Source organism: Hyaena hyaena, unplaced genomic scaffold (genome assembly GCF_003009895.1).
Source record: "Hyaena hyaena isolate Hyena2069 unplaced genomic scaffold, ASM300989v1 scaffold_909, whole genome shotgun sequence".
In the NCBI taxonomy this organism is placed as follows: Eukaryota; Metazoa; Chordata; class Mammalia; order Carnivora; family Hyaenidae; genus Hyaena; species Hyaena hyaena.
Genome location: NW_024081534.1, coordinates 707,870 through 733,009, shown reverse-complemented (window position 1 = coordinate 733,009; position 25,140 = coordinate 707,870). Strand labels below are relative to the sequence as shown.

The following is a 25,140-nucleotide window of genomic DNA, read 5'->3' as shown; positions in this document are numbered from 1 at the left end:
AAAAAAAATCCAGACAGAGGAACCCTATCATATAATTATATATCAATATCACATATAATTATATCAATATCTAACTGCTTAAAATGAGGAACGGAGGCTCACGCTTTCCCCATGCATCTGCAAAAGTATGATCTCTGCACATGGGGCAGGAACAAATGCATGAATGCGTACGCTGATTCTCTCATAGATGGAATAGGTAACAGACTATGGAAAACTTCTAAGGAGATTCTTCACACAAGATTTGCATCTGAATAAAAATAGCAAATTAGCTATCCCTGTAACGGTGGATACATGTTCCTGCACAAGGTCTCATTCATAAGTAGATCTTTGTCATCTTGCAAAGTGACTTGTGGTTTTCCTTACAAGGAACATCATTCCAGCCCCATTTTACTTTAGCACGAAACAGTAGTGCAACACAACCGTCTTGAAGACCGCTGGGTTCACCCGAGTGCCAAAATCTGAAAGGAGAAAAAAAAAAAAATGCATGAGGTTGTTTCTTCAAACAGTGCTTTGAAAGGGGCTAGAGACACTGAGGAAGGGGGCTGGGCTTGAACTGGGTGGATGTGCCCACATCATTCCTTCCCCACTTCTCGTGCAGTTTTTCCTCCACCTGAAGCTCTGGCATTTCCCTCTGAAATGGTGCTGATGTCAGCCAGTATGGTGTCCTTTCATCGCATTAAACATTCTCCTAGCAGATAGCCCTTCTACGTGTCCATCACTACGTCCCGTTCCCAGGGGACTGCCAGCCCATAAGTGCCTTTAAATGATGGGAAAAGAAAAAAAAAAAAAAAAGATTTCACCCCAGTCCCAAATATCACTGGAGTGTGTTTCCTTTTTTAAAATATATATTGGGGCGCCTGAGTGGCTCAGTTGGTTGGGCGGCCGACTTGGGCTCAGGTCATGATCTCACGGTTTGTGGGTTCGAGCCCGGCGTCGGGCTCTGTGCTGACCGCCAGCTCAGAGCCTGGAACCTGTTTCAGATTCTGTGTCTCCCTCTCCTTCTGACCCTCCCCTGCTCATGCTGTCTCTCTCTCTCTTAGAAATAAAGTAAAAACAGGGGGGAGGGGGGGATGGGCATGGAGGAGGACACTTGTGGGGATGAGCACTGAGTGTTATGTGGAAACTAATTTGACAATAAACTATTTGTAAAAAAAAAAAGAAAAGAAATAAAGTAAAAACATTAAAACAATTTTTTAATCAAAATAAAAACAAAAATAAAATATATATTGCTTTTGGCATCTGAAGAACCAGTTAAAATCCCCAAATCTGCTAAGATCCCTGTTACCTTGCAATCCTAATTTAATTTCTCTGATTTCCACATCTAAAAAATAGAAACTAGAGTCATATTCCTTTATGATATGAGGATCAAAGGTAGTAGTATACTAAAATGCTCTTAAGTATTTAAGAGTTTTAAAAGACCTACATAAATGTGAGATACTATACGTATCAGAATTTAGCTTATTTGCTTGATGAGAAATATTCAGTCAATAATTGGCCATGATCTGAACTGACGTAAATTTTTGGTATGATTAGAGATAGAATGTAGGAGTTAAAAGTATAGACTTTGGTGTGAAATAGAGCTGGATTTGAGGATCACCATCACCACTGCTGATAACCTTTGCCAAGTTATCTCAACTCTCTAACCTCAATTTCCTCATCTCAACAGCAGGAAAAATAAAAATGTGTGCCTCCCAGAGTTCTTGTGATGTTTACATAAGAAATAAAATTATTTGAACCTAGTGCCCAAGAGTTAAGAGTGAGCTATTCTATTTTCATAGCTGATAGTCAGAACACTCTAAAATCCACACATGATCCAGGGCCCGGGATTCCTTTATCTAATTCTGTACTCACGTGACACTTTCGTTGTATGGCGTCCGATCAACCCACTGCCAATCTCTTTCTCCTTTTGGGTCTGACAACCCTATATAGTAAGCAGAAGACATAGCTGTGTTCTGGATGATAAAATCCTAAGGGAAGAAAAGAAAGGAGTTATAGCCTTTAAAGTATTCAGTTAGAACTAAGTTCTTTATAGCCTTAGAGAAAAGAGAAGAAAAAGGATCCAGGAATAGCCACATGGGGCCCCTGCCCAGGAGCCTAGGTCTTCTCTGGCTGAGCAGTACAGGGTCAAAGGCAACACTTGTGGGCACGATGTCTGTCTTAGTCTGCTCAGGCTGCTATAATGAACAGGCTGCGTATAAACCACAGAAGTTTCTTTGTCATAATTCTGGAGGTTGGAAACAGCAGAAGAGGGTACTAATGTGGTCAGGTAAAGGCCCTCCTCCTGATTCATAGTCGGCTTTTTCTCACTGTGCATATTTACATGGCAGAAGGGGCAAGGGAGCTATTTTATAAGAAAATGAACTTCGTTCATGAGGGTTCTATCCTCATTACCCAAGCACATCTCAAAGACCCTACCACTAAATACCACCATCTTGGGGGGTTAAGATTTCACCATATGAAGTTTGGGGGAGATATAAACATTTAGAACATAGCAATGTTCAATACAAATGGAAGCAATTTCTATCCATGATCATAATGAATTCTCATCTCAGATTCACTTCCTTTCTCCACTTAAGAAGTAGTATTCTTTGGGGCGCCTGGGTGGCTCAATTGGTTAAGCATCCGACTTCGGCTTAGGTCACGATCTCATGGTTCATGGGTTCAATCCCCGCATCGGGCTCTGTGCTGACAGCTCAGAGCCTGGAGCCTGCTTCAGATTCTGTGTCTCCCTCTCTCTCTGACCCTCCCCTGCTCATGCTGTCTCTATCTCTCTCTCTCAAAAATAAATAAAACATTAAAAAAAATTTTTTAAGTAGTATACTTCAAAGTCATGCATTAGAAAATTTTTGCAGATTAAATCATTTTCCTTTTGTAACTTCTTTAACTTCATTCATTTCTGATTGTTGGTTGTTACTCTTCATGATTGAACTCTGTTTCTCTAATTGGATATAATACCCCTTCTCCATGAAATAGTTAATAATTTATAAAATGCTTACAGGCTGAAATAAGAAGCTGATATTTCAGACCAAAACATTTTCATTCTTCCACTCATACCCCATATATTATATTTTAAATATAATTTAAAATTATTTTAAATTTTTAAATCTCTCCCAATTTATTTTGGGAGAGATTCGTTTTATGGAAACACGAAGAAGGTGTAGCACGTAAAGGCTTAGGTAGCCTTTCCTATCAATTTTATGAAAAGCATTCTGTCATACTACCAATAGTCCAAAACAATGAAAACCTCTTCCTCAGACAATAGAGGTAAACAACCAGACTGGACTCCTGATTCTGTCATCCATTAGAAAGTACCTGCTCTTCCTTAGTGTTGATCACCAGCAAGTGAGCGTTCATTGCTAAGCAGTTCTTCTCACTCTCCGTCCAAGTTCTGACTGTCTTAGAAATAAAGTAGCAATTGGAACCGAATGACTTCCAAGCCTTTGGGCAGCAGCTCCAATCTTTCCCTGTATTGACAGAAGGCCACAGATGTCCAATATAAAAGAAAAATTGTAAGTGTGAGTGTTATTAAAATTAAAGACCAAGGAAGACCTCATGGAAACTGGAATTTGCATCTTCATCCAGAGGTGAAAAGGAGGCCACCCACCAGGGGTCCAGGGGATCAAGGCCACCAGTATCAGGCAGTAACAAGGCAGAACCCACTTCCCTTGCCAGAGCAGTGTCTGGAGAAGCCAGCTAAAACAGAGGGTTTAAATAAGAACCAGATTCAGAATATTCCAGGTTTCAGTGGAAAATCACCAATCATACCAAGAATGCAAGTTTTCAAAATCAAAAATTTTTTTATTTTTTTAAATGTTTTATTTATTTCTGAGAGAGAGAGAGAGCAAGGTAGGGTCAGAGAGAGAGGGGAGACACAGAATCTGAAACAGGCTCCAGGCTCTGAGCTAGCTGTCAGCACAGAGCCTGATGTGGGGCTCAAACCCACAAACCGTGAGACTGTGACCTGAGCCGAAGTTGGACGCCTAACCGACTGAGCAACCCAGGCACCCCTCAAAATCAATTTTTTAAAAAAGAAAATAAATAGATGCCAACATCAAGATAACAGAAATATTAGAATTATCTGACAAATATTTTAAAGAAACCATGACAAAGATGCCTCAACAAAAAACATGTTTGGACCAAAAGAAAATAAAACAATGCCTCAGAAAAGAAATAGAAAATCTCAGCCAATGGGGGTGCTTGGGTGGCTCAGATGGTTGAGCGTCTGATTTTTTATTTCAGCTCAGGTCATGATCTCATGGTCGTAGAATTGAGCCATGCATGGTGCTCTGCACTGAGTGTGGAGCCTGCTTAAGATTCATTCTTTCTTTCCCTCTCTCTCTCTCTCTCCCCCCTCCGACACTCCCCCACTTGTACACTCTCTCTCTCTCTCAAAAAAAAAGGGAAAAAAAAGAAAATCTCAGCCAACAAATTAGAGATATAAAGGAGAACAAAAGCATTGTTATGACTAAAAAATATAATAACCAAAACAAAAAGCTCAGTGGCTGGGCTCAAAAGCAGAGAAGACAGAAAAGTCAGTGAACTGAAAGACAGAAATTACTCAAGCAAATGACAGAAACAAAACAGACAATGAGTAGAGAAGTAAAGTGACTTCCAGTTCCCAGTCTGGCCATACCATCCTAACAGGTACAAAGCCGAACGAACCAAATTCAACAACTCTTCACAGGCAAAGCCACTGCTCTTAAAATTATGCAGACAGACAAATACAGGGGATCACAACTCACTGAAGCAGGAACCCAGAAGCCAAAATTTCTGTGGGGACCAGTCCCAGGGAAGGGAAACCTGACGTGTAACTGGCAAACTGCTGGAAGCCCAGTGTGGACATTCGGAGATAAAAACTCCAGGGTGACCCAGCCAGTGGTGGGAAGGAGGGAAAACCTTTTGTGAGTTTTACCTTCAGGTTCTCCCAGGGCGTATCTGAGAAAATTCCCCTTGGGCTTCTGGCAAGGGGAGGGGCAAAGTCCCAATCACCAGCAGGTGAGCCTTCTTTTCTGAGCAGAATATAGAATATTTGGAAATATACGACACACTTTGTTCTTTTTCACAAGGTTGAGCCTCGGGACAAACTGTGGAACCTAACCTGCTATGGGTTCAGCAGAGCCTGACCAGGGGAGGGGGAAAGATCCAACTCCGACCCACTCCACCGTCCAGTTCCGCTCTCAGCGAAGTTATAAGAAAAGCTGAGAGCACTTTTTTTTTTTTAACATTTATTTATTTTGAGAGAGAGAGACAGAGTGTGAGCGGGGGGGGGCAGAGAGAGAGGGAGACACAGAATCCGAAGAAGGTTCCAGGCTCTGAGCTGTCAGCGCTGATGGCAGGGCTCGAACTCCTGAGTGAGATCATGACCCAAGCCGAAGTCAGATGCTCAGCCAATTGAGCCACCCAGGTGCCCTGAGCACCTTTAAGTTCAAAGCCCAGAGGCAAAATCCACTAAAAGAATGAGAAGAAATGATAAGACCACAGAATGCTTCCCCTCCCACCACGCCTCACCACCACATGTCTAAAGGCCTATTTACAGTAGTTCCTTTTACTCATACGTCATGTCTAGCTCAGGAGAAAAAATTACAAGGCATACTACAAAACAAGCAACATCCCACCCCACCCCCCAGTTTGAAGAGACAAAGCAAGTATCAGAACCAGACTCAGATGTAACAGGATGTTGGAATTATCAGGCCAGAAATTTAAAACAACAGTGGCTAATACATTAAGGACTCTCATAAACAAAGTAGAGTGCATGCAAGAAGAGATGAGCTATGTAATCAGAGAGATGGAAATTCTAAGAAACAAAAAGAAACGTGGCGGATCAAAAATGCTGTAATGGAAAATGAAGAATGTCTAGAACGCCTCAGTCAGTTAAGTGTGGCTCTTTTCAGTTAGCTGGCTGAGTCAGTTAAGTGTCCTTGATTTCGGCTCAGGTCATGATTTCACAGATGGTGAGATCAAGCCCCAGCTCTGCACTGGCAGCACAAAGCCTGCTTGGGATTCTCTATCTCTCTCTTTCTCTCTCTCTGCCCCTCCCCAACTCCCCACTTACTCTATCAAAATAAATAAATACACTTTTAAAAAAAAAAGAAAAGAAAGGAAAAGAAACGGGGCACCTTGGTGGCTCAGTTGGTTAAGCATCTGACTTCAGCTCAGGTCATGATCTCGTGGTTTGTGAGATCAAGTCCCACATCGGGCTCTGTGCTGACAGCTCAGAGCCTGGAGCCTACTTCGAATTCTGTGTTTCCCTCTCTCTCTGACCCTTCACCCCCCTCAAAATGAATAAACATTAAAACAAGTTTTTAAAGAAAAGAAAGGGCTGCTGGTAGCAATATGGTCATTTTGGTGAGGACTCCCTAAAAGAAGAGAGCTGTAGAGAAAGGTCCTATCATCTCAAAGAATATACACACACAACAATGAACAGAATGTTGGTAGAAATATGAACGTTACAGATGTTTCTGGTAAGGTCTCAGAAATGAGAAGCATGTTATTGGAAACAGGAGGAAAGGCAATTCTTATTATAAAATAGCAAGGAATTTGCTGAATTGTGTTTAATGTTTTGTGAAAGGTAGAACTTGTGACAGCCTTGGATATTTAGCAGAGATTTCTAAGCCAAGTATTAAAGCTTGATTTCTCCCTACTAGGAAAATGCAGGAAGAAAGAGATAAACTGAAGGAAGTGTGGAGCAAAAAGGAACCAGAATCTGGGGACCTGGACAGTTCTCAGCCACACTGTAAAAAGTGAGAAAGTGTGTCTGGAAAGAACACCAAGCATGTGGCTGGACAATCGTTTCATAAAGAGATCACCCATGGATTTAAACAGCCATCTCCACAATGAAGAGTGTTTCTTTGCACAGATAAATCTATGCATATAAGAATTTTAGGTCTTACTTCTCCAAAGAGGACATCCAGATGGCCAACAGACACATGAAACGATGCTCAGCATCCCTCCTCATCAGGGAAATACAAATCAAAACCACACTGAGATACCACCTCACGCCAGTCAGAGTGGCTAAAATGAGCAAATCAGAGAACTCTAGATGCTGGCGAGGATGTGGAGAAACGGGCACCCTCCTACACTGTTGGTGGGAATGTAAACTGGTACAGCCCCTCTGGAAAACACTGTGGAGGTTCCTCAGGAAACTAACACTAGAACTCCCCTATGACCCAGCAATAGCACTGCTAGGAATTTACCCAAGGGATACAGAAATGCTGAGGCATAGGAGCACATGTACCCCAATGTTCATAGCAGCACTCTCCACAATAGCTAAAACATGGAAAGAGCCTAAGTGTCCATCAACAGATGAATGGATCAAGAAGATGTGGTTTATGTATACCATGGAATACTACATGTCAATGAGAAACAATGAAATCTGGCCATGTGTAGCAACATGGATGGACCTTGAGGGTGTTATGCTGAGCGAAATAAGTCAGGCAGAGAAGGACAAATATCGTATGTTTGCACGTATAGGAGGATTAGGAGGAACTTGACGGAGGAACAAGGGGGAGAAGAAGGGTGGAAATGGTGGGGGAAAGGGAGAGAGGCAAACCATGAGAGACTCTTGAATGCTGACAAAAACTGAGGACTGATGGATGTGGGGGGGAGGGGGGATGGGCATGGAGGAGGACACTTGTGGGGATGAGCACTGAGTGTTATGTGGAAACTAATTTGACAATAAACTATTTGTAAAAAAAAAAATAAATAATTTTAGGTCTTATTTACTGGTATACTTGCAGCTTGAAATGATCACGACATTCAGCTTCTTAGTATGATGTGCCTATGAATCTTACTGGAAATATCATCTTGGTATCCTTATATAGTACATAGTCAACCACTGAACTACAGGCACATTCATTTTTACCTTCCATCGTCACATTTTCTCTCAGACATTCCAATGCTGTGTGCGTGAGCTCTTTTGTAGTCTTTTTTTCCTTAAGAAGCTGGGAATACTTTTGAAAAAAAACTGGGGGAAAAAAAAGACCGTTAATTTTCTTGTGTTATGACTCTACTCTCTATCGTTACTTTCTTGCATTCTATTTTATAGGAACAAAATCTACAAATGTCCGGTTGCTTAAGTAGAAAGATCCTGGCAATGGAAAAGATTTCTCATCACCTGCATTCAATGTAATCCTAATCCTACTGATTTTAAAGTAACCATAGATTTCTCCAGGAATAGCTGAACGATCAGTAGTTGAAAGGAGACATGATAGTTCCGTTAGAATGAGTGCAAAGGGATTGATCCATATTTTCCTTCAACACTAAATACAGAAGCTAAGGCTTGAAGGTGGGAGAATGGAGGGAAAACAAACACTTCAGAGGATGTACACAGCATAGGTCTATTGTGGAGGTGGGGGGGGTGCGGTTGTGGATGAGCTAATTCTGAGTTCTGGGCTGCCTGCAGAGTGAGAATTTTTTTTTTAATCCAACATTGAGCGGGAGATATGGGCATTATTTTCTTCATCTTCCTTCCTTTATTCTATCCACTCCCACTGGCCCTTATTTTTCAGCATACCTATGTACTGAAATATGTCACAACTTAAAAATAACTTACCTCTTCCTCTAGAAAGTGAATTTTCACTTTCTTTCCTCCTTACCTCCCATTTGCTCCCTGACCCACCACACGCTGGCTTCCCTACTTCTTTTGTCTTTTAAATTTTTGATAAATTCTTAAACCCAAAGATCTGAAGAAATCCACCTGTTTGCCAACTTGGCCTTTAGATCTTACACAGTCTTGGGCAGGAAAGACATGATTAAGGTGAAATTTCAATAGGAAACTCTTCCTGGAATATCCTTTCCCATCTCCTTTTGTCCACTAGTTCATTTCAAAATATGTGCCTGTGCAGTCAGAAAAAACCCTGGCTTTATAAACACTGATAGGCAAATATAGATTTGTCCTCATTTATGCAACTATCTAGCATAGAAATGGTACCTAATATATGTCCCTCTATAACACAAACACACACATAGATTCTTCAATTTCTCTATAGAGTGGATCCCATTCTACTTCTAAAGAAGTAACTAAAATCAAATAAGTAACAAAATTCCCAATAGAGTCCCATTAATTGTGTCTCTCCCTCCCAAAGAAGACTTCTTTTCCAGATTTCTGGATAGACCCATTATTAAACGTCAGTATCTCTAACAGATGCCATCTCTTCATGGAAGGCAGACATTCCGTATAGATTCAGTTGGATACTTACTGATAAAAGCAATAAAAAATGAGATTGCCAATAGCAGCAGAAGTACCAGCAATGAGGCAAAAAGTAGCCTGGGAAAACTCGGGTTACTTTTGTGCAGGTTGGTCTTCTCTTGGGGAGCTGAAGGAGAAATCAAATGAGTTTCATCAGTAATAAATCCTGTCTTTTCCTTTCTTTCTCCTCCCCTTCCTCTTCTCCCTTTCCTTGGATGACATTCTATTACCAAGAATTTGACATTTGAAATCATAGGAAAGTAGGACAAAATAATAACGTTCATTGTAGAAACTCTGGAAAATACATAAAAACACAACCCCTTGACACTGAGGCTAATTGTTGCTAATGTTCTGGTATATACCTTTCCAGTAATTTTCAAAGTGCATACACATACATACACATTTTCCCTCATGATTGACATTCCATAGATACTAGCTTCAGACCTACTATATTCTTATACACTAGACCATGAACATTTTTAATACAACCAGATTTTCTTCTTTAACACTACTGTGGTTGTATAGTATTTCATTATGTATTTGAATAATCCTCCAGATTGTTTACAACTTTAACAACTTTAAGTGATGTCATAGTAGATAAATCTTTATTATGGTCATCCCTCATCACATTCTTAAAATAAGGTCAGACCTTTTTAGTCACTATTTCACAGTTAAGAATTATTTTCTCAGGGCACCTGGGTGGCTCATTGGGTTAAGCTTCCGACTTCAGTCAGGTCATGATCTCACAGTTCACGGGTTTGAGCCCTACACAGGTCTGTGTGCTGACAGCTCAGAGCCTGGAGCCTGCTTCAGATTCTGGGTCTCCCTTGCTCTCTGCCCCTCTCCTGCTCACATTCTATCTCTATCTCTCAAAAATGAATAGACATTAAAAAAAAAAAAAAGGATTCTTTTCTCAATGGCTAATATCAAAAAGAAAAGACGTTTAAGGAGGGCGCGTATGATGGGCATAAGGTGTTAAAAAGTGATGAATCACTAAATTCTACACCTGAAGCCAATATTACAGTATATGTTAACTAACTAGAATTTAAATAAAACCTTTTTTTTAAAAAGACAAGAAATAAGTTGGTGAGGATGTGGAGAAAAGGCAACCCTTGCACACTCTTGGTGGGGATGTAAATTGGCACAGCCACTGTGGAAAACAGTATGGAGATTCCTCAAAAAATTAAAAATAGAGGAGCACCTAGGTGGCTCAGTCAGGTAAGCATCTGACCCCTGATTTCGACTCAGGTCATGATCTCACAGTTTGTGAGTTCAAGCCCCACGTCGGCTGGCTCTGTGCTGACAGCACAGATCTTGCTTAGGATTCTTTCCTTCTCTCTCTGTCCCCTTCCCCACTCACTGTCTCTCAAAAATAAATAAATAAACTTAAAAAATTAAAAATAGAAATATCAGACAATCTATTAACTCCAGTACTGGGTATTTACCCAAAGAAAAAAAGGCATTAACTAAATCAAAAAGGTCTATGCACCCTTATGTTTATTATAGTATAATTTACAGTAGCTAGGAAAAGGAACCTAAGTGTCCATCTATCCATGAATAGATACAGAAAGTGTGATATTTATATACAATGGAATATTACTCAGCCATAAAAAAGAAGGAATTCTTGTCATTTGTGACAACTTAGATGGGACTTGAGGGCATTATGCCAAGTGAAATAAGTCAGACAGAGATTTCACTTATCTGTTGAATTCAAAAAACAAAACGAAAGTCACAGATACAGAGAACAGATTGGTGGTTGCCAGAGATAGGGTAGGGGGTCGTGGGGAATGAATGAAGGGGATTAAGAAGAGCAAACTTCCAGTTATAAAATAAAGAAGCCATGGAAAATAAAACAAGATAAAAACAGAGAGGGAGGCAAACCATAAGAAACTCATTTTTTTACCATTTTTTACCATTTTTATTTATTTTTGAGAGTGAAAGACAGAGTGCGAGTAGGGGAGGAGCAGAGAGAGGGAGACACAGAATGTGAAACAGGCTCCAGGCTCTGAGCTGTCAGCACAGAGACCAACACGGGGTTCGAACTCATGAACCACGAGATCATGACCTGAGCCAAAATCGGACGCTGAACCGACTTAGCCACCTAGGCGCCCCAAGAAACTCTTAACCATAGAGATCTGAGGGTTGCTATACAGGGGAGGTCGGTGGGGGGATGGGTTAAGTGGGTGATGGGCATTAAGGAGGACACTGGTTGGGATGAGCACTGGGGGTCATATGTAAGTGATGAAGCACTAAATTCTACTCCCGTAACCAATGCTACACCGTATGTTAATTAACTTGAATTTAAGTAAAAACTCGAAAGAAAAAAAAAAGAAGTCATGGAGATGTAATGTACAGCATGTTCACTTAGCTAATACCAGAGATTATTATAGTATTATCAACTATTAAGTATTATTATATATTTATTTGAAAGTTGCTAAGAGATTAAATCTTCAAAGGCCTCATCACAAGAAAATAATTGGGGTAACTATTTATGGTGATAAACGTTAACTAGACTTATTGTGGTGATCATTTCACCAGTATATTCAAAAATCAAATCACTATATTTTATACCTGAAACACAGGGGTTCCCCCCTCCCTCTTCCCCACAGTTTTGCTTTCCACAATTTGTTATGTGTGGTCAACTGTGGTCTGGAGGCAGACGACCCTCCTTCTGATGTATCCTCGGAAGGTGAATAGTAGCCTAATGTCATTCACCTACCTTCATCTCATCACGTAAGAATTTTATCATCTCACATCATCACAAGCAAAGTGAATATGCAGTTTAAGATTTTGAGATAGAGAGACCATATTCACATAGCTTTTATTATGGTATATTAATACAATTGTTCTGTTTTATTATTAGTTATTGATGTTAATTTCTTCCTGTACCTAATTTATAAATTCAACTTTTATCACAGATATATATGTATAGGAAAAAAACAGTATATAGGTTTGGTACTATCCACTGTTCAGGCATTCACTGGGGACCTTGGACCATATCCCCCCAGATAAGAGGGGACTATTGCAGAATGTTATATATCAATCATACCTCCATAAAAAAAAAAAAATAATGAAAGAATTGTTTTCCCAAAGCTATGAGGTATTGACAAGCAGGGGGACAAAATCCTTAATAATGTATAATATAATCTCAGCTTTAGAAAAAACACATTTAGGGGTACCTGGGTGGCTCAGTCGGTTAGGCGTCTGACCAGCTCAGGTCATGATCTCACGGTTCGTTGGTTCAAGCCCTGCGTCAGGCTCTGTGCTGACAGCTCAGAGCCTGGAGTCTGCTTCGGATTCTGTGTCTCCCTCTCTCCCTGGCCCTCCCCTGCTCACGCTGTCTCTGTCTCTCTCTTTCTCTCTCTCTCAGAAATAAATAAAAACATTTAAAAAATTTTTTAAAGAAAAAGCACATTTAGATACAGTATTTATATCTGGAAAGATCTACACTGAAATGTAAATTCTAGTGATCTCTAGATGGTAAGACTAAATATAAACCCGTGTATGCCTCTAGTTTTTAATTCTTCTAGAATGAGCATTTCAACATGTAATAAAGAAGTTTCTAAAAATTCTTAAGGGGAAAAAACAGTCCCCTGAGCGTTCTCCCTATCTCCATGTTAGTGTTTTGGAAAGCATGTGCAGTCATGACCTCCCTCTCACAGCTTCTTATAATACACATGTTTTATTTTTCTCTTTTGTTCTATATCTGATATATCCGAAGTGATAACCATATTACCTTCTATCTACTCCCAAATTCAGTTAAATCCAGCCTGGGGATGCAGGATGCAGTGGATTTTCTGAATGCGGGCAAGTCATGGAAGAGATTCCCTTTGCAACTTTCTAGTCCTTCATCTGCAACGGTCTTTGGTTGCACTTTAGTCTGGTAGTAACAGATGCACCCGCAGCCCTCTCCACCCAAACCCTTCCCCCCTAACTGAGCCTCATTGAGCCCCACTAATTCATCAATAGCCTGGCATCTGGGCTGAAGGTTTCAAGACCTGTAACCAATCTCTCTCTTTTTTTTTTTTAAATTAGAGAGAAAGCGTGCACACACACATGTGGAGCAAAAGGAGAGAGAGAATCTTAAGCAGGCTCCTTGCTCAGCGCAGAGCCCAACATGGGGCTCAATCCCACGACCCTGGGGTCATGACCTGACCTGAAATTGAGTCGGATGTTCAAGCGACTGAGCCACCCAGGAGCCCCTGTGCCCATGCTCTTGACTGCAGTTGCACTCAGCCTCAGAAGACACAGGAGAATAACTTCTCAGCATAATTAGCACTCTCCTTAGCTCAGGACCATAATGGATTTGTCACACCTCAGTTTTGTTAGCATATAACTATACAACCCGTTAACGCTTATCTTCAGGTAACTCAGTCTTCTGAGATTGTGTCCCAACTGCAGCCAGAGAGCCAGCAACTAGCACAACACGCTTCGTTTACCATATTCTCTCTTCACCCTTCATCTCATCATTAACATTGACCAACAGAAAATGTTCTTACCTGCAGGAGGCCTTGATTTGGTGCAGGAAGGCTTGGATTCATTTTTGAAACTCAACTCCACGTAAGTGGTCTCTGAGGTCATATTGAGAAGAAATCTGCTCTTCAAAAAATCCTTTACACCTCTTCCTTAAAACATCGTAAAATGAAACCCAAACATGGTAGCAATTTGTCACACCTCCAATCAAGAACAGAGGTCCCATATATGCAAATAACTCTTTGGGAAAGTAATGAAATTTAAAAAACTCCCAAACCAAATCTCCAGGATCAGCACACTGAGAATCATAGCGTTTCAATATACGTCAGCAAATGTTATAAAAGTAGGAACTCAAAGTGTAGGTTTAAAAATATATATATGAAGGAAAGAAATATAGAAACTAAGCAATTAGAGGAGTCTTTTCTGAGACCTGTATTATCTGAGCTCACTCACCAGCAAGAATGTACTGTGAGCATTTGTGTACATCTGTATGCACACATAATTATTTACAGACCATTCTGGGCATATATTCATTCGTGCTGTGTTCTTATCATGTGTGGCTGATTAGGCAACTTTTGGTGACCACATTCCAAGAGGGTCATTGACAAAAAACTCATGTGTCAGCCTCCCCACTTTCAAGAGTGTATGTAGTAGGGAAGTCAAAGCTCAGTCATTTGTGTTCTGAAGCTGCTCCCCAGTGCTCTCTGCTTTTCTCTGTTCTTAACTGACTCCTTCATGGATCTCCATTCATTTTGCTATAGTCACTTCCAGCAGCTCCTAAAAGCAGCTCTCTCTGCAGATGTTAGCTGAATAGGCCAGCCTTTATACCACCCATCTACACTGCCCATCTCTCTCTCTCTAATCCCTACAAATCCACAACAAAAAGACTCTACAGGTCAATGTGACTATTTTTTAACAAGTTAGGATGATTTAATAGAGTCACAGATTAGGAGATAAACTCAGTGACAAATGTGACTTTTTCCAAAGGACAAGGAGGAAAACATTCCAACAATTGAACCCTTCAGGTAGAATCTTCCCAGACGTGCTCCTGATAGCTCACTCCCTAGGTTCAGCTCTCCCCAAATGATCCTCCTTTTAATCTCCCCCACCAAACTCCTTCATTTTCTGCATAACACACACACACACACACGCTTACCTCTGTATTTCCATATCAAGGTACATTTAAAACGATGCCTTCACACTAATAACCTCTAATTCCAATCCAACATTAAAGAGTTTGTTCTAGTTTTGTCCCTTCCATATTTCTAACTCCCTTCTGTTACAGTAAGAAAGCTGCTTCCATTGTCTTTAACTTAGTTATTTATTTGAGTAATAAATACATTTAGTCAATTTTCTATCTTTGCCATTCCCTCCTCTAAGATGCTGTTCTCTTCCTGACTGGGCTCTGATTTCCTAATCCAGGCCAACGTTACTGTTGGGGACTTTATCCTGCTGGGGTGTTCTTGCACAGAGCCAGCCAACCCCCACGGACATCATCCTCAATCTGCGCAGGTGTGACCCTACGCTGGGCCCTCTTCCATAGGAAATCCCTCCTGACTCTGCCTAGACTCTGATTTCTGCTGCTGGCTCCCTATCCCTCACCTGGAATCCACCCTTACCCCACTCAGGTTCTAAAACCCTACACAACGTCACCCTGATGTGTGGAAGCTCTCCTCACTCTCCCTGGGCTCTGAGTCCCCACACTGGGCTACCCTACCATGTGGACAGCTTCCTTATACTTTTCAGCTTCTGAAACCCACACCGGGTCTACCACTTTCCTCACCCTTCTTGGACACCGGAACCCCACACCAGGTCCCCCACCTCCCAGCAAGAACCATCCTGCTTAAGCTCCCTGCACCCAGCCACCCCACCACATAGATGTCCTCTTCGCCTTTCAGGCTGCTTCTGATACCCTACACCAGGTCACTGCTGAGGGTGGACACTCTCCTCAGTATGCATAGGGTCTGATGCCCGAAATACTTGCCCATCCCTGCAGGGAAGTTCTTCTCACTCTTCTGGGCTCCAACACCACTATCAAGCCAACCCCCCGCAAAGTCACCCTTCTACCCTGCCTGAGCTCTGACAACCTGCACCAGACCACTGTTGCTTTCCCACCTGACACTACAGCAGACACCTACCTTGTTCTGCTCTACCTGATGTTTTATTTAGGATTGAATTCTTCAGGAAGGAAAAGGAAAGAGGCTTTTTGTTTTTTGTTTTTTTTTTAAAGGTCAGAGACTGGAAGAGTTAATTCTGGCAAATTTTCTAGCAAATTCCTAGACCTAACAAGTACTTGCACACTTGCGTGTGAAAGGCATACACCCTCCTCCCAAGAATAATCACTGATTATCAGAGCCTCAACAATTTAAGTTTGTAAAGAAAAAAGAAAAAAGTTCCTAAAGATATCTCTGTTCCTCTGGGGTAAATCACATTATAACCAAGTTGATAGCCAAAATGATGAAATGGAAGAATTCTCCTCAAAAGAAATTCCAGGAAGAAATGACAGCTAGAGAATTGCTCAAATCAAATATAAACAATATAGTTGAACAAGAATTTAGAAAAATAGACATTAGATAAATTGCTGGGCTTGTGCAAGGCATAGAAGACAGCAGAGAATCTCCTGCTGCAGAGATCAAGGAACTAAGAAAAAGTCACAACAAATTAAGAAATGCTGTAAATGAGGTGCAAAATAAACTAGATGCAGTGACAGCAAGGTTGGAGGAAGCAGAGGAGAGACTAAGTGAAATAGAAGATAAAATTATGAAAAATGATGATGCCAAGAAAAAGAGAGATAAGAAAATACTAGACCACAAAGAGAGAATTAGAGAACTAAGTGATTTAATGAAACATAATAATATCCCTATCATAAGAGTTCCATAAGAAGAGAGAGAGAAAGGGGCAGAAGGTTTACTTGAACAAAGTATAGCTGAGAACTTCCCTAATCTGGGGAAGGGAGCAGACATCCAAATCCAGGAGGCTCAGAGAACTCCCTTCAGATTTAACAAGAATAGGTTTTTTCCATGGCATATCATAGTGAAACTAGAAAAATTCAAAGATAAGGAGAAAATTCTGAAAGCAGTTAGGAATAAACCGGCCTTAACCTACAAGGGTAGACACATAAGAGGAGTATCAGACCTGTCCACTGAAACTTGGCAAGCCAGAAAAGAGTGGCAGGAAATATTCAGTGTGCTGAATAGGAAAAATATGCAGCCAAAAATCCTTTATACTGCAAGGTTGTCATTCAGAATAGAAGGAGAGATAAAGGAACTCCCTGGCAAACAAAAACTAGAGTTTATGACCAGTAAACCAGCCCTGCAAGAGATCCTACAGGGGGCTCTGTGAGGGGAATGCCACAAAGACTACAAAGGACCAGTGACATCACCACAAGCATGAAACCTACAGATAACACAATGGCACTAAATCCATATCCTTCAATAATAACTCTGAATGTAAATGGAATAAATGCCCCAATCAAAAGACATAGGGTAAGAGAATGGATAAAACAATTAAAAAAAAAAAAAGATCCATCTATATGCTGTCTACAAAAGACCCACTTTAGACCTGAAGACACCTTCAGATTGTAAATGAGGGGATGGAGAACAATTTATCTTGCTATCGGAAATCAGAAGAAAGCTAGACTAGCCATACTTACATCAGACAAATTAAGATTTTAAACTAAAGTCTGTAACAAGAAATGAAGAAGAGCATTATATCATAATTACAGGGTCTATCCATCAAGAAGAGCTAAAAATTGTAAATGTTTATGCCCCGAACGGGGAATTACCCAAATATATAAATCGATTAATCACAAACATAAGCAATCTTGTTGATAAGAATGCGGTAATTACAGGGGCTTTAATATTCCACTTACAGCAATGGACAGATCGTGTAGGCAGAAAATCAATAAAGAAACAATGATCTTGAATGATACACTGGACCCGATGGAGTTGACAGATATATTCAGAACTTTTCATACAAAAGTAGCAGAATATACATTCTCCTCAAGTGCACATGGACCATTCTCCAAGACAAATCACACACTGGGTCACGAAACAGCCCTTGATAAATATAAAAGAATTCAGATCATACCATGCATCGGATCACAACACTATGAAACTTAAAATCAAGAAAAAATTTGGAAAGCCTCCAAATGCATAGAGGTTAAAAATCATCCTATTAAAGAATGAATGGGTCATCTAGGCAATTAAAAAAGAAATTTAAAATATATGGAAGCAAATGAAATATGACAGTCCAAACCTTTCAGATGCAGCAAAGGCAGTCATAAGAGGAAAATGCATTGCAATCCAGGCCTATCTCAAGAAACAAGAAAAACTCCCAAATACAAATGTAATCTCACACCTAAAGGAACTAGAAGCAGAAAGCAAAGAAACTCCAAAGCCAGAAGAAGAGAAATAATAAAGATTAGAGCAGAAATAAACAATATAGAATAAAAAAAAAACCCAAAAACAAAACAGTAGAACAGATTCAATGAATCTAAGAGCTGGTTTTTTGAAAGAATAAACAAAATTGGGGGCGCCTGGGTGGCTTAGTCGGTTAAGCGTCCAACTTTCACTTAGGTCATGATCTCGCGGTTCGTGGGTTCGAGCCCCGCGTCGGGCTCTGTGCTGACTGCCAGCTCAGAGCCTGGAGCCTGTTTCAGAGTCTGTGTCTCCCTCTCTCTCTGACCCTCCCCTACTCACACTGTCTCTCTCTCTCCTAGAAATAAATTTAAAAAAAAAATTAAAAAAAAAAAGAAAGAATATACAAAATTGATAAACCCCTAGCCAGACTTCTCAAAAAGGAAAGGGAGAGAACCCAAATAGATAAAATCACAAACAAAAGAGGAGACATCCCAACCAACACCACAGAAATACAAACGATTATTAGAGAACACTATGAAAAATTATATGCCAATTCACTGGACAACCTGGAAGAAATGGACAAATTCCTAGATACCCACGTACTATCAAAACTCAAACGGGATGAAATAGAAAATTTGAATGGGCCAATAACCATCAAAGAAAACTGAATCAGTTATCAAAAATCTCCCAACAAATAAGAGTCCTGGGTCACGTGGCTTCCCAGGGGAATTCTACAAGACATTTAAAGCAGAGTTAATACCTATCCTTCTCAAGCTGTTCCAAAATATAGAAATGGAAGGAAAGCTTCCGGATTCATTCTACAAAACCAGCATTCCCTTGATTCCCAACCAAAGAGAGAACCCACTAAAAAGAAGAATTACAGGCCAATACTCCTGATGAACACGGATGCAAAAATTCTTAACAAGATACTAGCAAATTGAGTTCAACAGTATATTAAAAATTATTCACCATGATCAGGTGGAATTCATTCTTGGGCTACAGGGCTGGTTCAATACTTGCAAATCAATCAATGTGATACATCACATTAATAGAGGAAAGGATAAGAACCACATGATCATGTCAATAGATACAGAAAAAGCATTTGACAAAACACAGCATATTTTCTTTTTTTTTTTCTAATAGTTTATTGTCAAATTAGTTTCCACATAACACTCAGTGCTCATCCCCACAAGTATCCTCCTCCATGCCCATCCCTCCCCTCCACCACATCCATCAGTCCTCAGTTTTTGTCAGCATTCAAGAGTCTCTCATGGTTTGCTTCTCTCCCTTTCCTCCACCATTTCCCCCCTTCTTCTCCTCCTTGTTCCTCCGTCAAGTTCCTCCTAATCCTCCTATACGTGCAAACATACGGTAGTTGTCGTTCTCTGCCTGACTTATTTCGCTCAGCATAACACCCTCAAGGTCCATCCATGTTGCTACACATGGCCAGATTTCATTGTTTCTCATTGCCATGTAGTATTCCATGGTATACATAAACCACATCTTCTTGATCCATTCGTCTGTTGATGGACATTTAGGCTCTTTCCATGTTTTAGCTATTGTGGAGAGTGCTGTTATGAACATTGGGGTACATGTGCTCCTATGCCTCAGCATTTCTGTATCCCTTGGGTAAATTCCTAGCAGTGCTATTGCTGGGTCATAGGGGAGTTCTATTGTTAGTTTCCTGAGGAACCTCCACAGTGTTTTCCAGAGGGGCTGCACGAGTTTACATTCCCACCAACAGTGTAGGAGGGTGCCCGTTTCTCCACATCCTCGCCAGCATCTAGAGTTCTCTGATTTGCTCATTTTAGCCACTCTGACTGCCATGAGGTGGTATCTCAGTGTGGTTTTGATTTGTATTTCCCTGATGAGGAGGGATGCTGAGCATCGTTTCATGTGTCTGTTGGCCATCTGGATGTCCTCTTTGGAGAAGTGTCTGTTCATATCTTCTGCCCATTTCTTCACTGGGTTGTTTGTTTCTTGGGGGTGAAGTTTGGTGAGTTCCTTATAGATTCTGGATATTAAACCTTTATCTGATATGTCATTTGCAACTATCTTTTCTCATTCCGTTGGTTGCCTATTAGTTTTGTGGGTTGTTTCCTTTGCTGTGCAGCACAGCATCTTTTCTTAATAAACACGCTCAAGAAAGTCAGGATACAAGGAACATACCTTAACATCAGAAAAGCCATATATGAAAAGCCTACAGCTAATATCATCCTCAATGGAAAAACTAAGAGTTTACCCCCTGAGATCAGGAACACAACAGGGATGTCCACTCTCACCACTGTTGCTTAACGTAGTGTTGGAAGTCTTAGCCTCAACAATTAGAAAACAAAATGAGGCGTCCAAATTGGCAAAGAAGAAGTCAAACTTTCACTTTTCACAGATGGGATGATACTCTACATGGAAAACCCAGAGGACTCCAACAAAATCTGCTGGAACTGATACATGAATTCAGCAACGTCACAGGATACAAAATCAAGGCACAGAAATCGGTTGCATTTCTATTCATCAATAATGAAGCAACAGAAAGAGAATTCAGGAAGTTGATCCCATTTACAATTGTACCAACAACCATAAAATACCTAGGAATAAACCTAACCAAAGATGTAAAAGATCTGTATGCTAAAAACTATAGAAAACTTATGAAAGAAATTGAAGAAAATACAAAGAAATGGAAAAACATTCCATGCGCATGGATTGGAAGAACAAATATTGTTAAAATGTCAATACTCCCCAACGCAATCTACACAGTCAATGCAATCCCAATCAAAATTGCGCTGGCATTCTTCTCAGAGCTAGAACAATCCTAAAATTTGTATGGAACCACAAAAGATCTCGAATAGCCAAAGTAATGTTGAGAAAGAAAACAAAAGTGGGAGGCATCACAATCCCAGACTTCAGCCTCTACTACAAAGCTATAATCATCAAGACAGTATGGTATCGGCACAAAAACAGACACATAGACCAATGGAATAGAATAGAGAACCCAGAATTGGACCCACAAATGTATGGCAAATTAACCAGGAAAGAGGATCCAAGGGGAAAAAGACAGCCTCTTTAGCAAATGGTGCTGGTAGAACTGGACAGCAACATACAGAAGAATGAAACTGGACGATTTTCTTACACCATACATAAAAATAAATTCAAAATGGATGGAAGACCTAAATGTGACACAGGAAACCATCAAAACTCTAGAGGAGAAAACAAGCAAAAACCGCTTTGACCTCAGCTGTAGCAACTTCTTACTTGACATGTCTCTGAAGGCAAAGGAAAAAAAAAAGCAAAAATGAACTATTGGGACTCAACAAGATAAAAAGCTTCTGCACGGCAAAGGAAACAATCAACAAAACTAAAAGGCAACCAACAGAATGGGAGAAGACATTTGCAAATGGCATATCGGATAAAGGGTTAGTATTCAAAACCTATAAAGAACTTACCAAACTCAACATCCAAAAAACAAGTAATCCAGTGAAGAAATGGGCAGAACACATGAATAGACACTTATCCAAAGAAGACATCTAGATGGCCAACAGACGCATGAAATGTGTCTCATCACAACAGACACATGACATGTGTCAACGCCACTCATCACCAGGGAAATACAAATCAAAACCACAGTGAGATACTACCCCACACAGGAAATTAACAACTCAGGAAACAGATGCTGGTGAGGATGTGGAGAAACGGGAACCCTCTTGCACTACTGGTGAAGATACATACTGGTGCAGCTGCTCTGGAAAACAGTGTGGAGTTTCTGCTGTATGTATGTAACATACACTGTATGTTAGCCAACTTGACGATAAATGATATTTAAAAGAATACATAAAAATAAACTGCTGATTGCAAATATATACACACATACATACATATATAAAAGGTTATCTTTCAAAAAGTGAGCTACTCAAGCATATATCGGATAACAATCTTCCAAAGAGGTTATGGATGTTTTCTACGAAACTGTCATTAAATCTCTTTTGAATTAAACATTTTGATTCCTTGGAATCTATAAAAATATTAAGGATTTGGATTTTAAAAAGGTGCAGTTTATGTGGTGGCTGGTGAGAAATGGAAAAAATGTGGGTCTCCAGCCCTCCTATTGCTGAATAGTATTTTTGCAGAAGTCCCATGTAACTAAATATAGGTTGTGGCAACCTGCCAATGATTCAAAGATACTCCTCCTGCCAAGGAAATATCAGAATCAGCCCCTTAGGTTTCCCCCCAAACAATCCCAAGCTGACCTTCAACCACCAAATGTGAAGCATACTCTTGACAAAAAGCAGCTAAGTTGGGGCACCTTGGTGACTCAGCTGGTTAAGCGTCTAACTTTTTATTTCGGCTCAGGTCACAATCTCACCATTCATAGGGATGGAGCCCCACGTCGAGCTCCTCGCTGACACTGCAGAGCCTGCCTGGGATCCTCTCTCTCCCTCTCTCTCTGTCCCTCCCCTCCCCTGTTCATGCTCTCTCTCTCCTTCTCTCTCTCAAAAATAAATAAACTTAAAAAAAATTTTTTTAAGCAGCTAACTTGGCAGTAAGTTTCATATCATAGAGATTGAATTTATTGTGTACTTGTTTCTCTCTAAATTTAAATGCTGTTAAACACTTGTCAAAACAATATCTTTTTTTTATATACATCATATTTCCCTAGCAAATACTGATGAAATAAAAATCGTGGTGCACCTAGTTGCCTCAGTCAGTTAAGTATCCAACTTCGGCTCAGGTCACGATCTCATAATTTGTGAGTTCCAGCCCCGTGTTGGGCTGTCTCCTGTCAGTGCAGAGCCCACTTTGTATCCTGTCTCCCTCCCTCTCTCTCTGGCCCTCCCCCGCTCACACATATGCAGGCTCTCTCTCTCTCTCTCAAATAAACATTAAAAAAAAAAAAATAAAACCTCTTAGGGCATCTGGGTGGCTCAGTCGGTTAAGCATCCAACTTTAGCTCAGGGCATGATCTCACAGTTCATGGGTTCAAGCCCCACATGAGGCTCTGCGCTGACAGCCTGAAGCCTGGCACCTGCTTCAGGGTCTGTCTCCCTCTCCTCTGCTCCTCCTCAGCTTGTGCTCGCATGCTCGCTCTCTCTCTCTCTCAAAAATAAATAAACAGCAAAAAACTCTTTATAAAAAAAATCTGATTAACATCACCAAGCTTTGTCTAAGCTCCTGAGCATAGAGTACTGTAATAAGTTACTTTTATTTGTACCTTTCTTCAAGCTTTATTGAGCTAAAATTGACATATAACTTTGTGTAAGTTTAAGGTGTACAATGTGATAATTTGATATATGAGTAGACTATGAAATCATTACAATAGAGTTAGGAAATATTTCCATAACCTCATATAATTACCATTTCTTTCTTTGTAGTGAGAACATTTATAATCTACTCTCTTAGCAAATTTCAATTATATAATACAGCATTTGACAATATTAGACTATACTCACAATGCTGTATATCAGCTCTCCAGAACCTGTTAATCTTAGAGCTGGAAGGTTGCACCCTTTGACCAACATCTATTTCCCTTGGTTCTCAGTCCTTGGCAACCATGATTCACTCTGTGATTCAGCTTCTTTAGATTCCACATGTAAATGAGATCGTACTGTATCTGTCACTTTTTCCAGCTTTGTGCAGATATTACCGACATATAAAATATGTAAGTTTAAGATGTATAAAGTGATGATTTGATACACATATATGCTGCAAAATGAATGCTATAATAGAGTTAGTTAACACATCCGTCCCTTCATGTGACTCATCTACACGAGACGAATTCCAAGTATACAACACAGGAATGCTCTTTGACACAAAAGCAAAAGCAACAAAAGCAAAAATAAACGGGGGGGGGGGGGGGGGTCCCACACAGCAAAGCACAGACCACCCATCAGTAATACCTCTCCCTGGGCTTTAGATTAAAGAATGAAGTGAATCTGGGATCTCTTGTTCCATCAGAGTAAAGGAACTGAATAATTTGTTTTCAACGTCACCAAAACGGGTGACATAGAGATTCCCAGCCTCTGTCCCCTGCAAAGATCAGCAGCTATCCATGAACAAACACTGCTCTAGGAGAGCTCTGAAGTCTTCTTCAGAAACTTTAGCAACACAGTGGAATAAAAAACATTACAATAACCACACAGGAAGAAAAGAAACAGCTTCATTTTGCCTGCACTTCCCCCCAACCCCCGACCACCCAAGGCAACAGACACGGCTCAGCACCAAGAGGGTTCTTCCCAGCTAGAAAGAGTTCTCCTTACCAGGAAAGGAAAAATGGGGTGAACGATCAGCTTCCCTCGGCTCAGAGCGCTTTGAGAAGGTCTCACTTCAGTTTCATCCCACCCAGACTGGCAGAACTGAGTTGCCTAGCATCAGCAAAGACAAGGAAGAAAAGCAGAAGCCACCAATAGCAGCCACACATGGTCACAGGTCACATTTCACAGTTCAGTGACATGATCTGCAGATTCATTTTTTGCCCAGATTTTGCCCGGATCCAGATTTCTGCCGCTGTAGAAACTAACAGGACAGCAGACTCCCTGTAGATTTCACCGGCTTTGGCCTCACAGATCATCACGTTTGCTGACATCAGACATCTGAATCCCTCCCCGTTCCCTCCAACACTTCTCCATGCACTGCCACCCTTGCCAGAGCCCTCGAACCACACCAGCCCTTGAACCACACCAGCAGTCAACCACGGCCTCTGCGGCTGTTCAAATACAAGATGCTAGCAGAGACCCTAGAAGATTATCCCAAATGTCATGTGCACACTTAAGTCTAGCTTCTCCAGCTATACGCGCCTATCACTAGCCACTACTGCAGTGCACGCAGCCGGGGGGGGGGGGGGTTTACCATGCGACTGAGACAAAATACACCAACAGCCCTGGCTGCTGCCAGTGAGCCCCACGCTGGCTCCAGCCCCCGCTGCCTGCCCTGGCTCTCACTGCTACATGTGTCTGTGATTGGCCCTCACCACTTAACTGGCACTTGTAGCCGGTCCCCAGAGCCAAGTGTGTACATACCACAAGTTCTAGCCACCACCACTGCCTGCCCTGGCCCAAAGTGCTGGGGACTCCAAGAGCCTTTATGGCCTCTGCAGACCTCCTGCTGTACTGGCCAAAAACAAGTGTCAAT

General features: G+C 40.9%; 1 protein-coding gene across 1 annotated transcript; it reads right to left on the bottom strand.

Annotated features, from left to right (window-relative positions):
* Nucleotides 1–6: 6 nt before the first annotated feature.
* Nucleotides 7–13,768, bottom strand: CLEC4A (C-type lectin domain family 4 member A). Its single transcript, XM_039220655.1, has 6 exons — nt 13,687–13,768; nt 9,198–9,314; nt 7,862–7,963; nt 3,313–3,464; nt 1,852–1,967; nt 7–458 (listed from the first exon to the last, which is right to left on the bottom strand). The coding sequence occupies exons 1-6, from the start codon at nt 13,766–13,768 to the stop codon at nt 314–316; spliced, it is 714 nt and encodes a 237-aa protein (XP_039076586.1). The 3' UTR covers nt 7–313.
* Between the last annotated feature and the right edge of the window lie 11,372 nt (nt 13,769–25,140).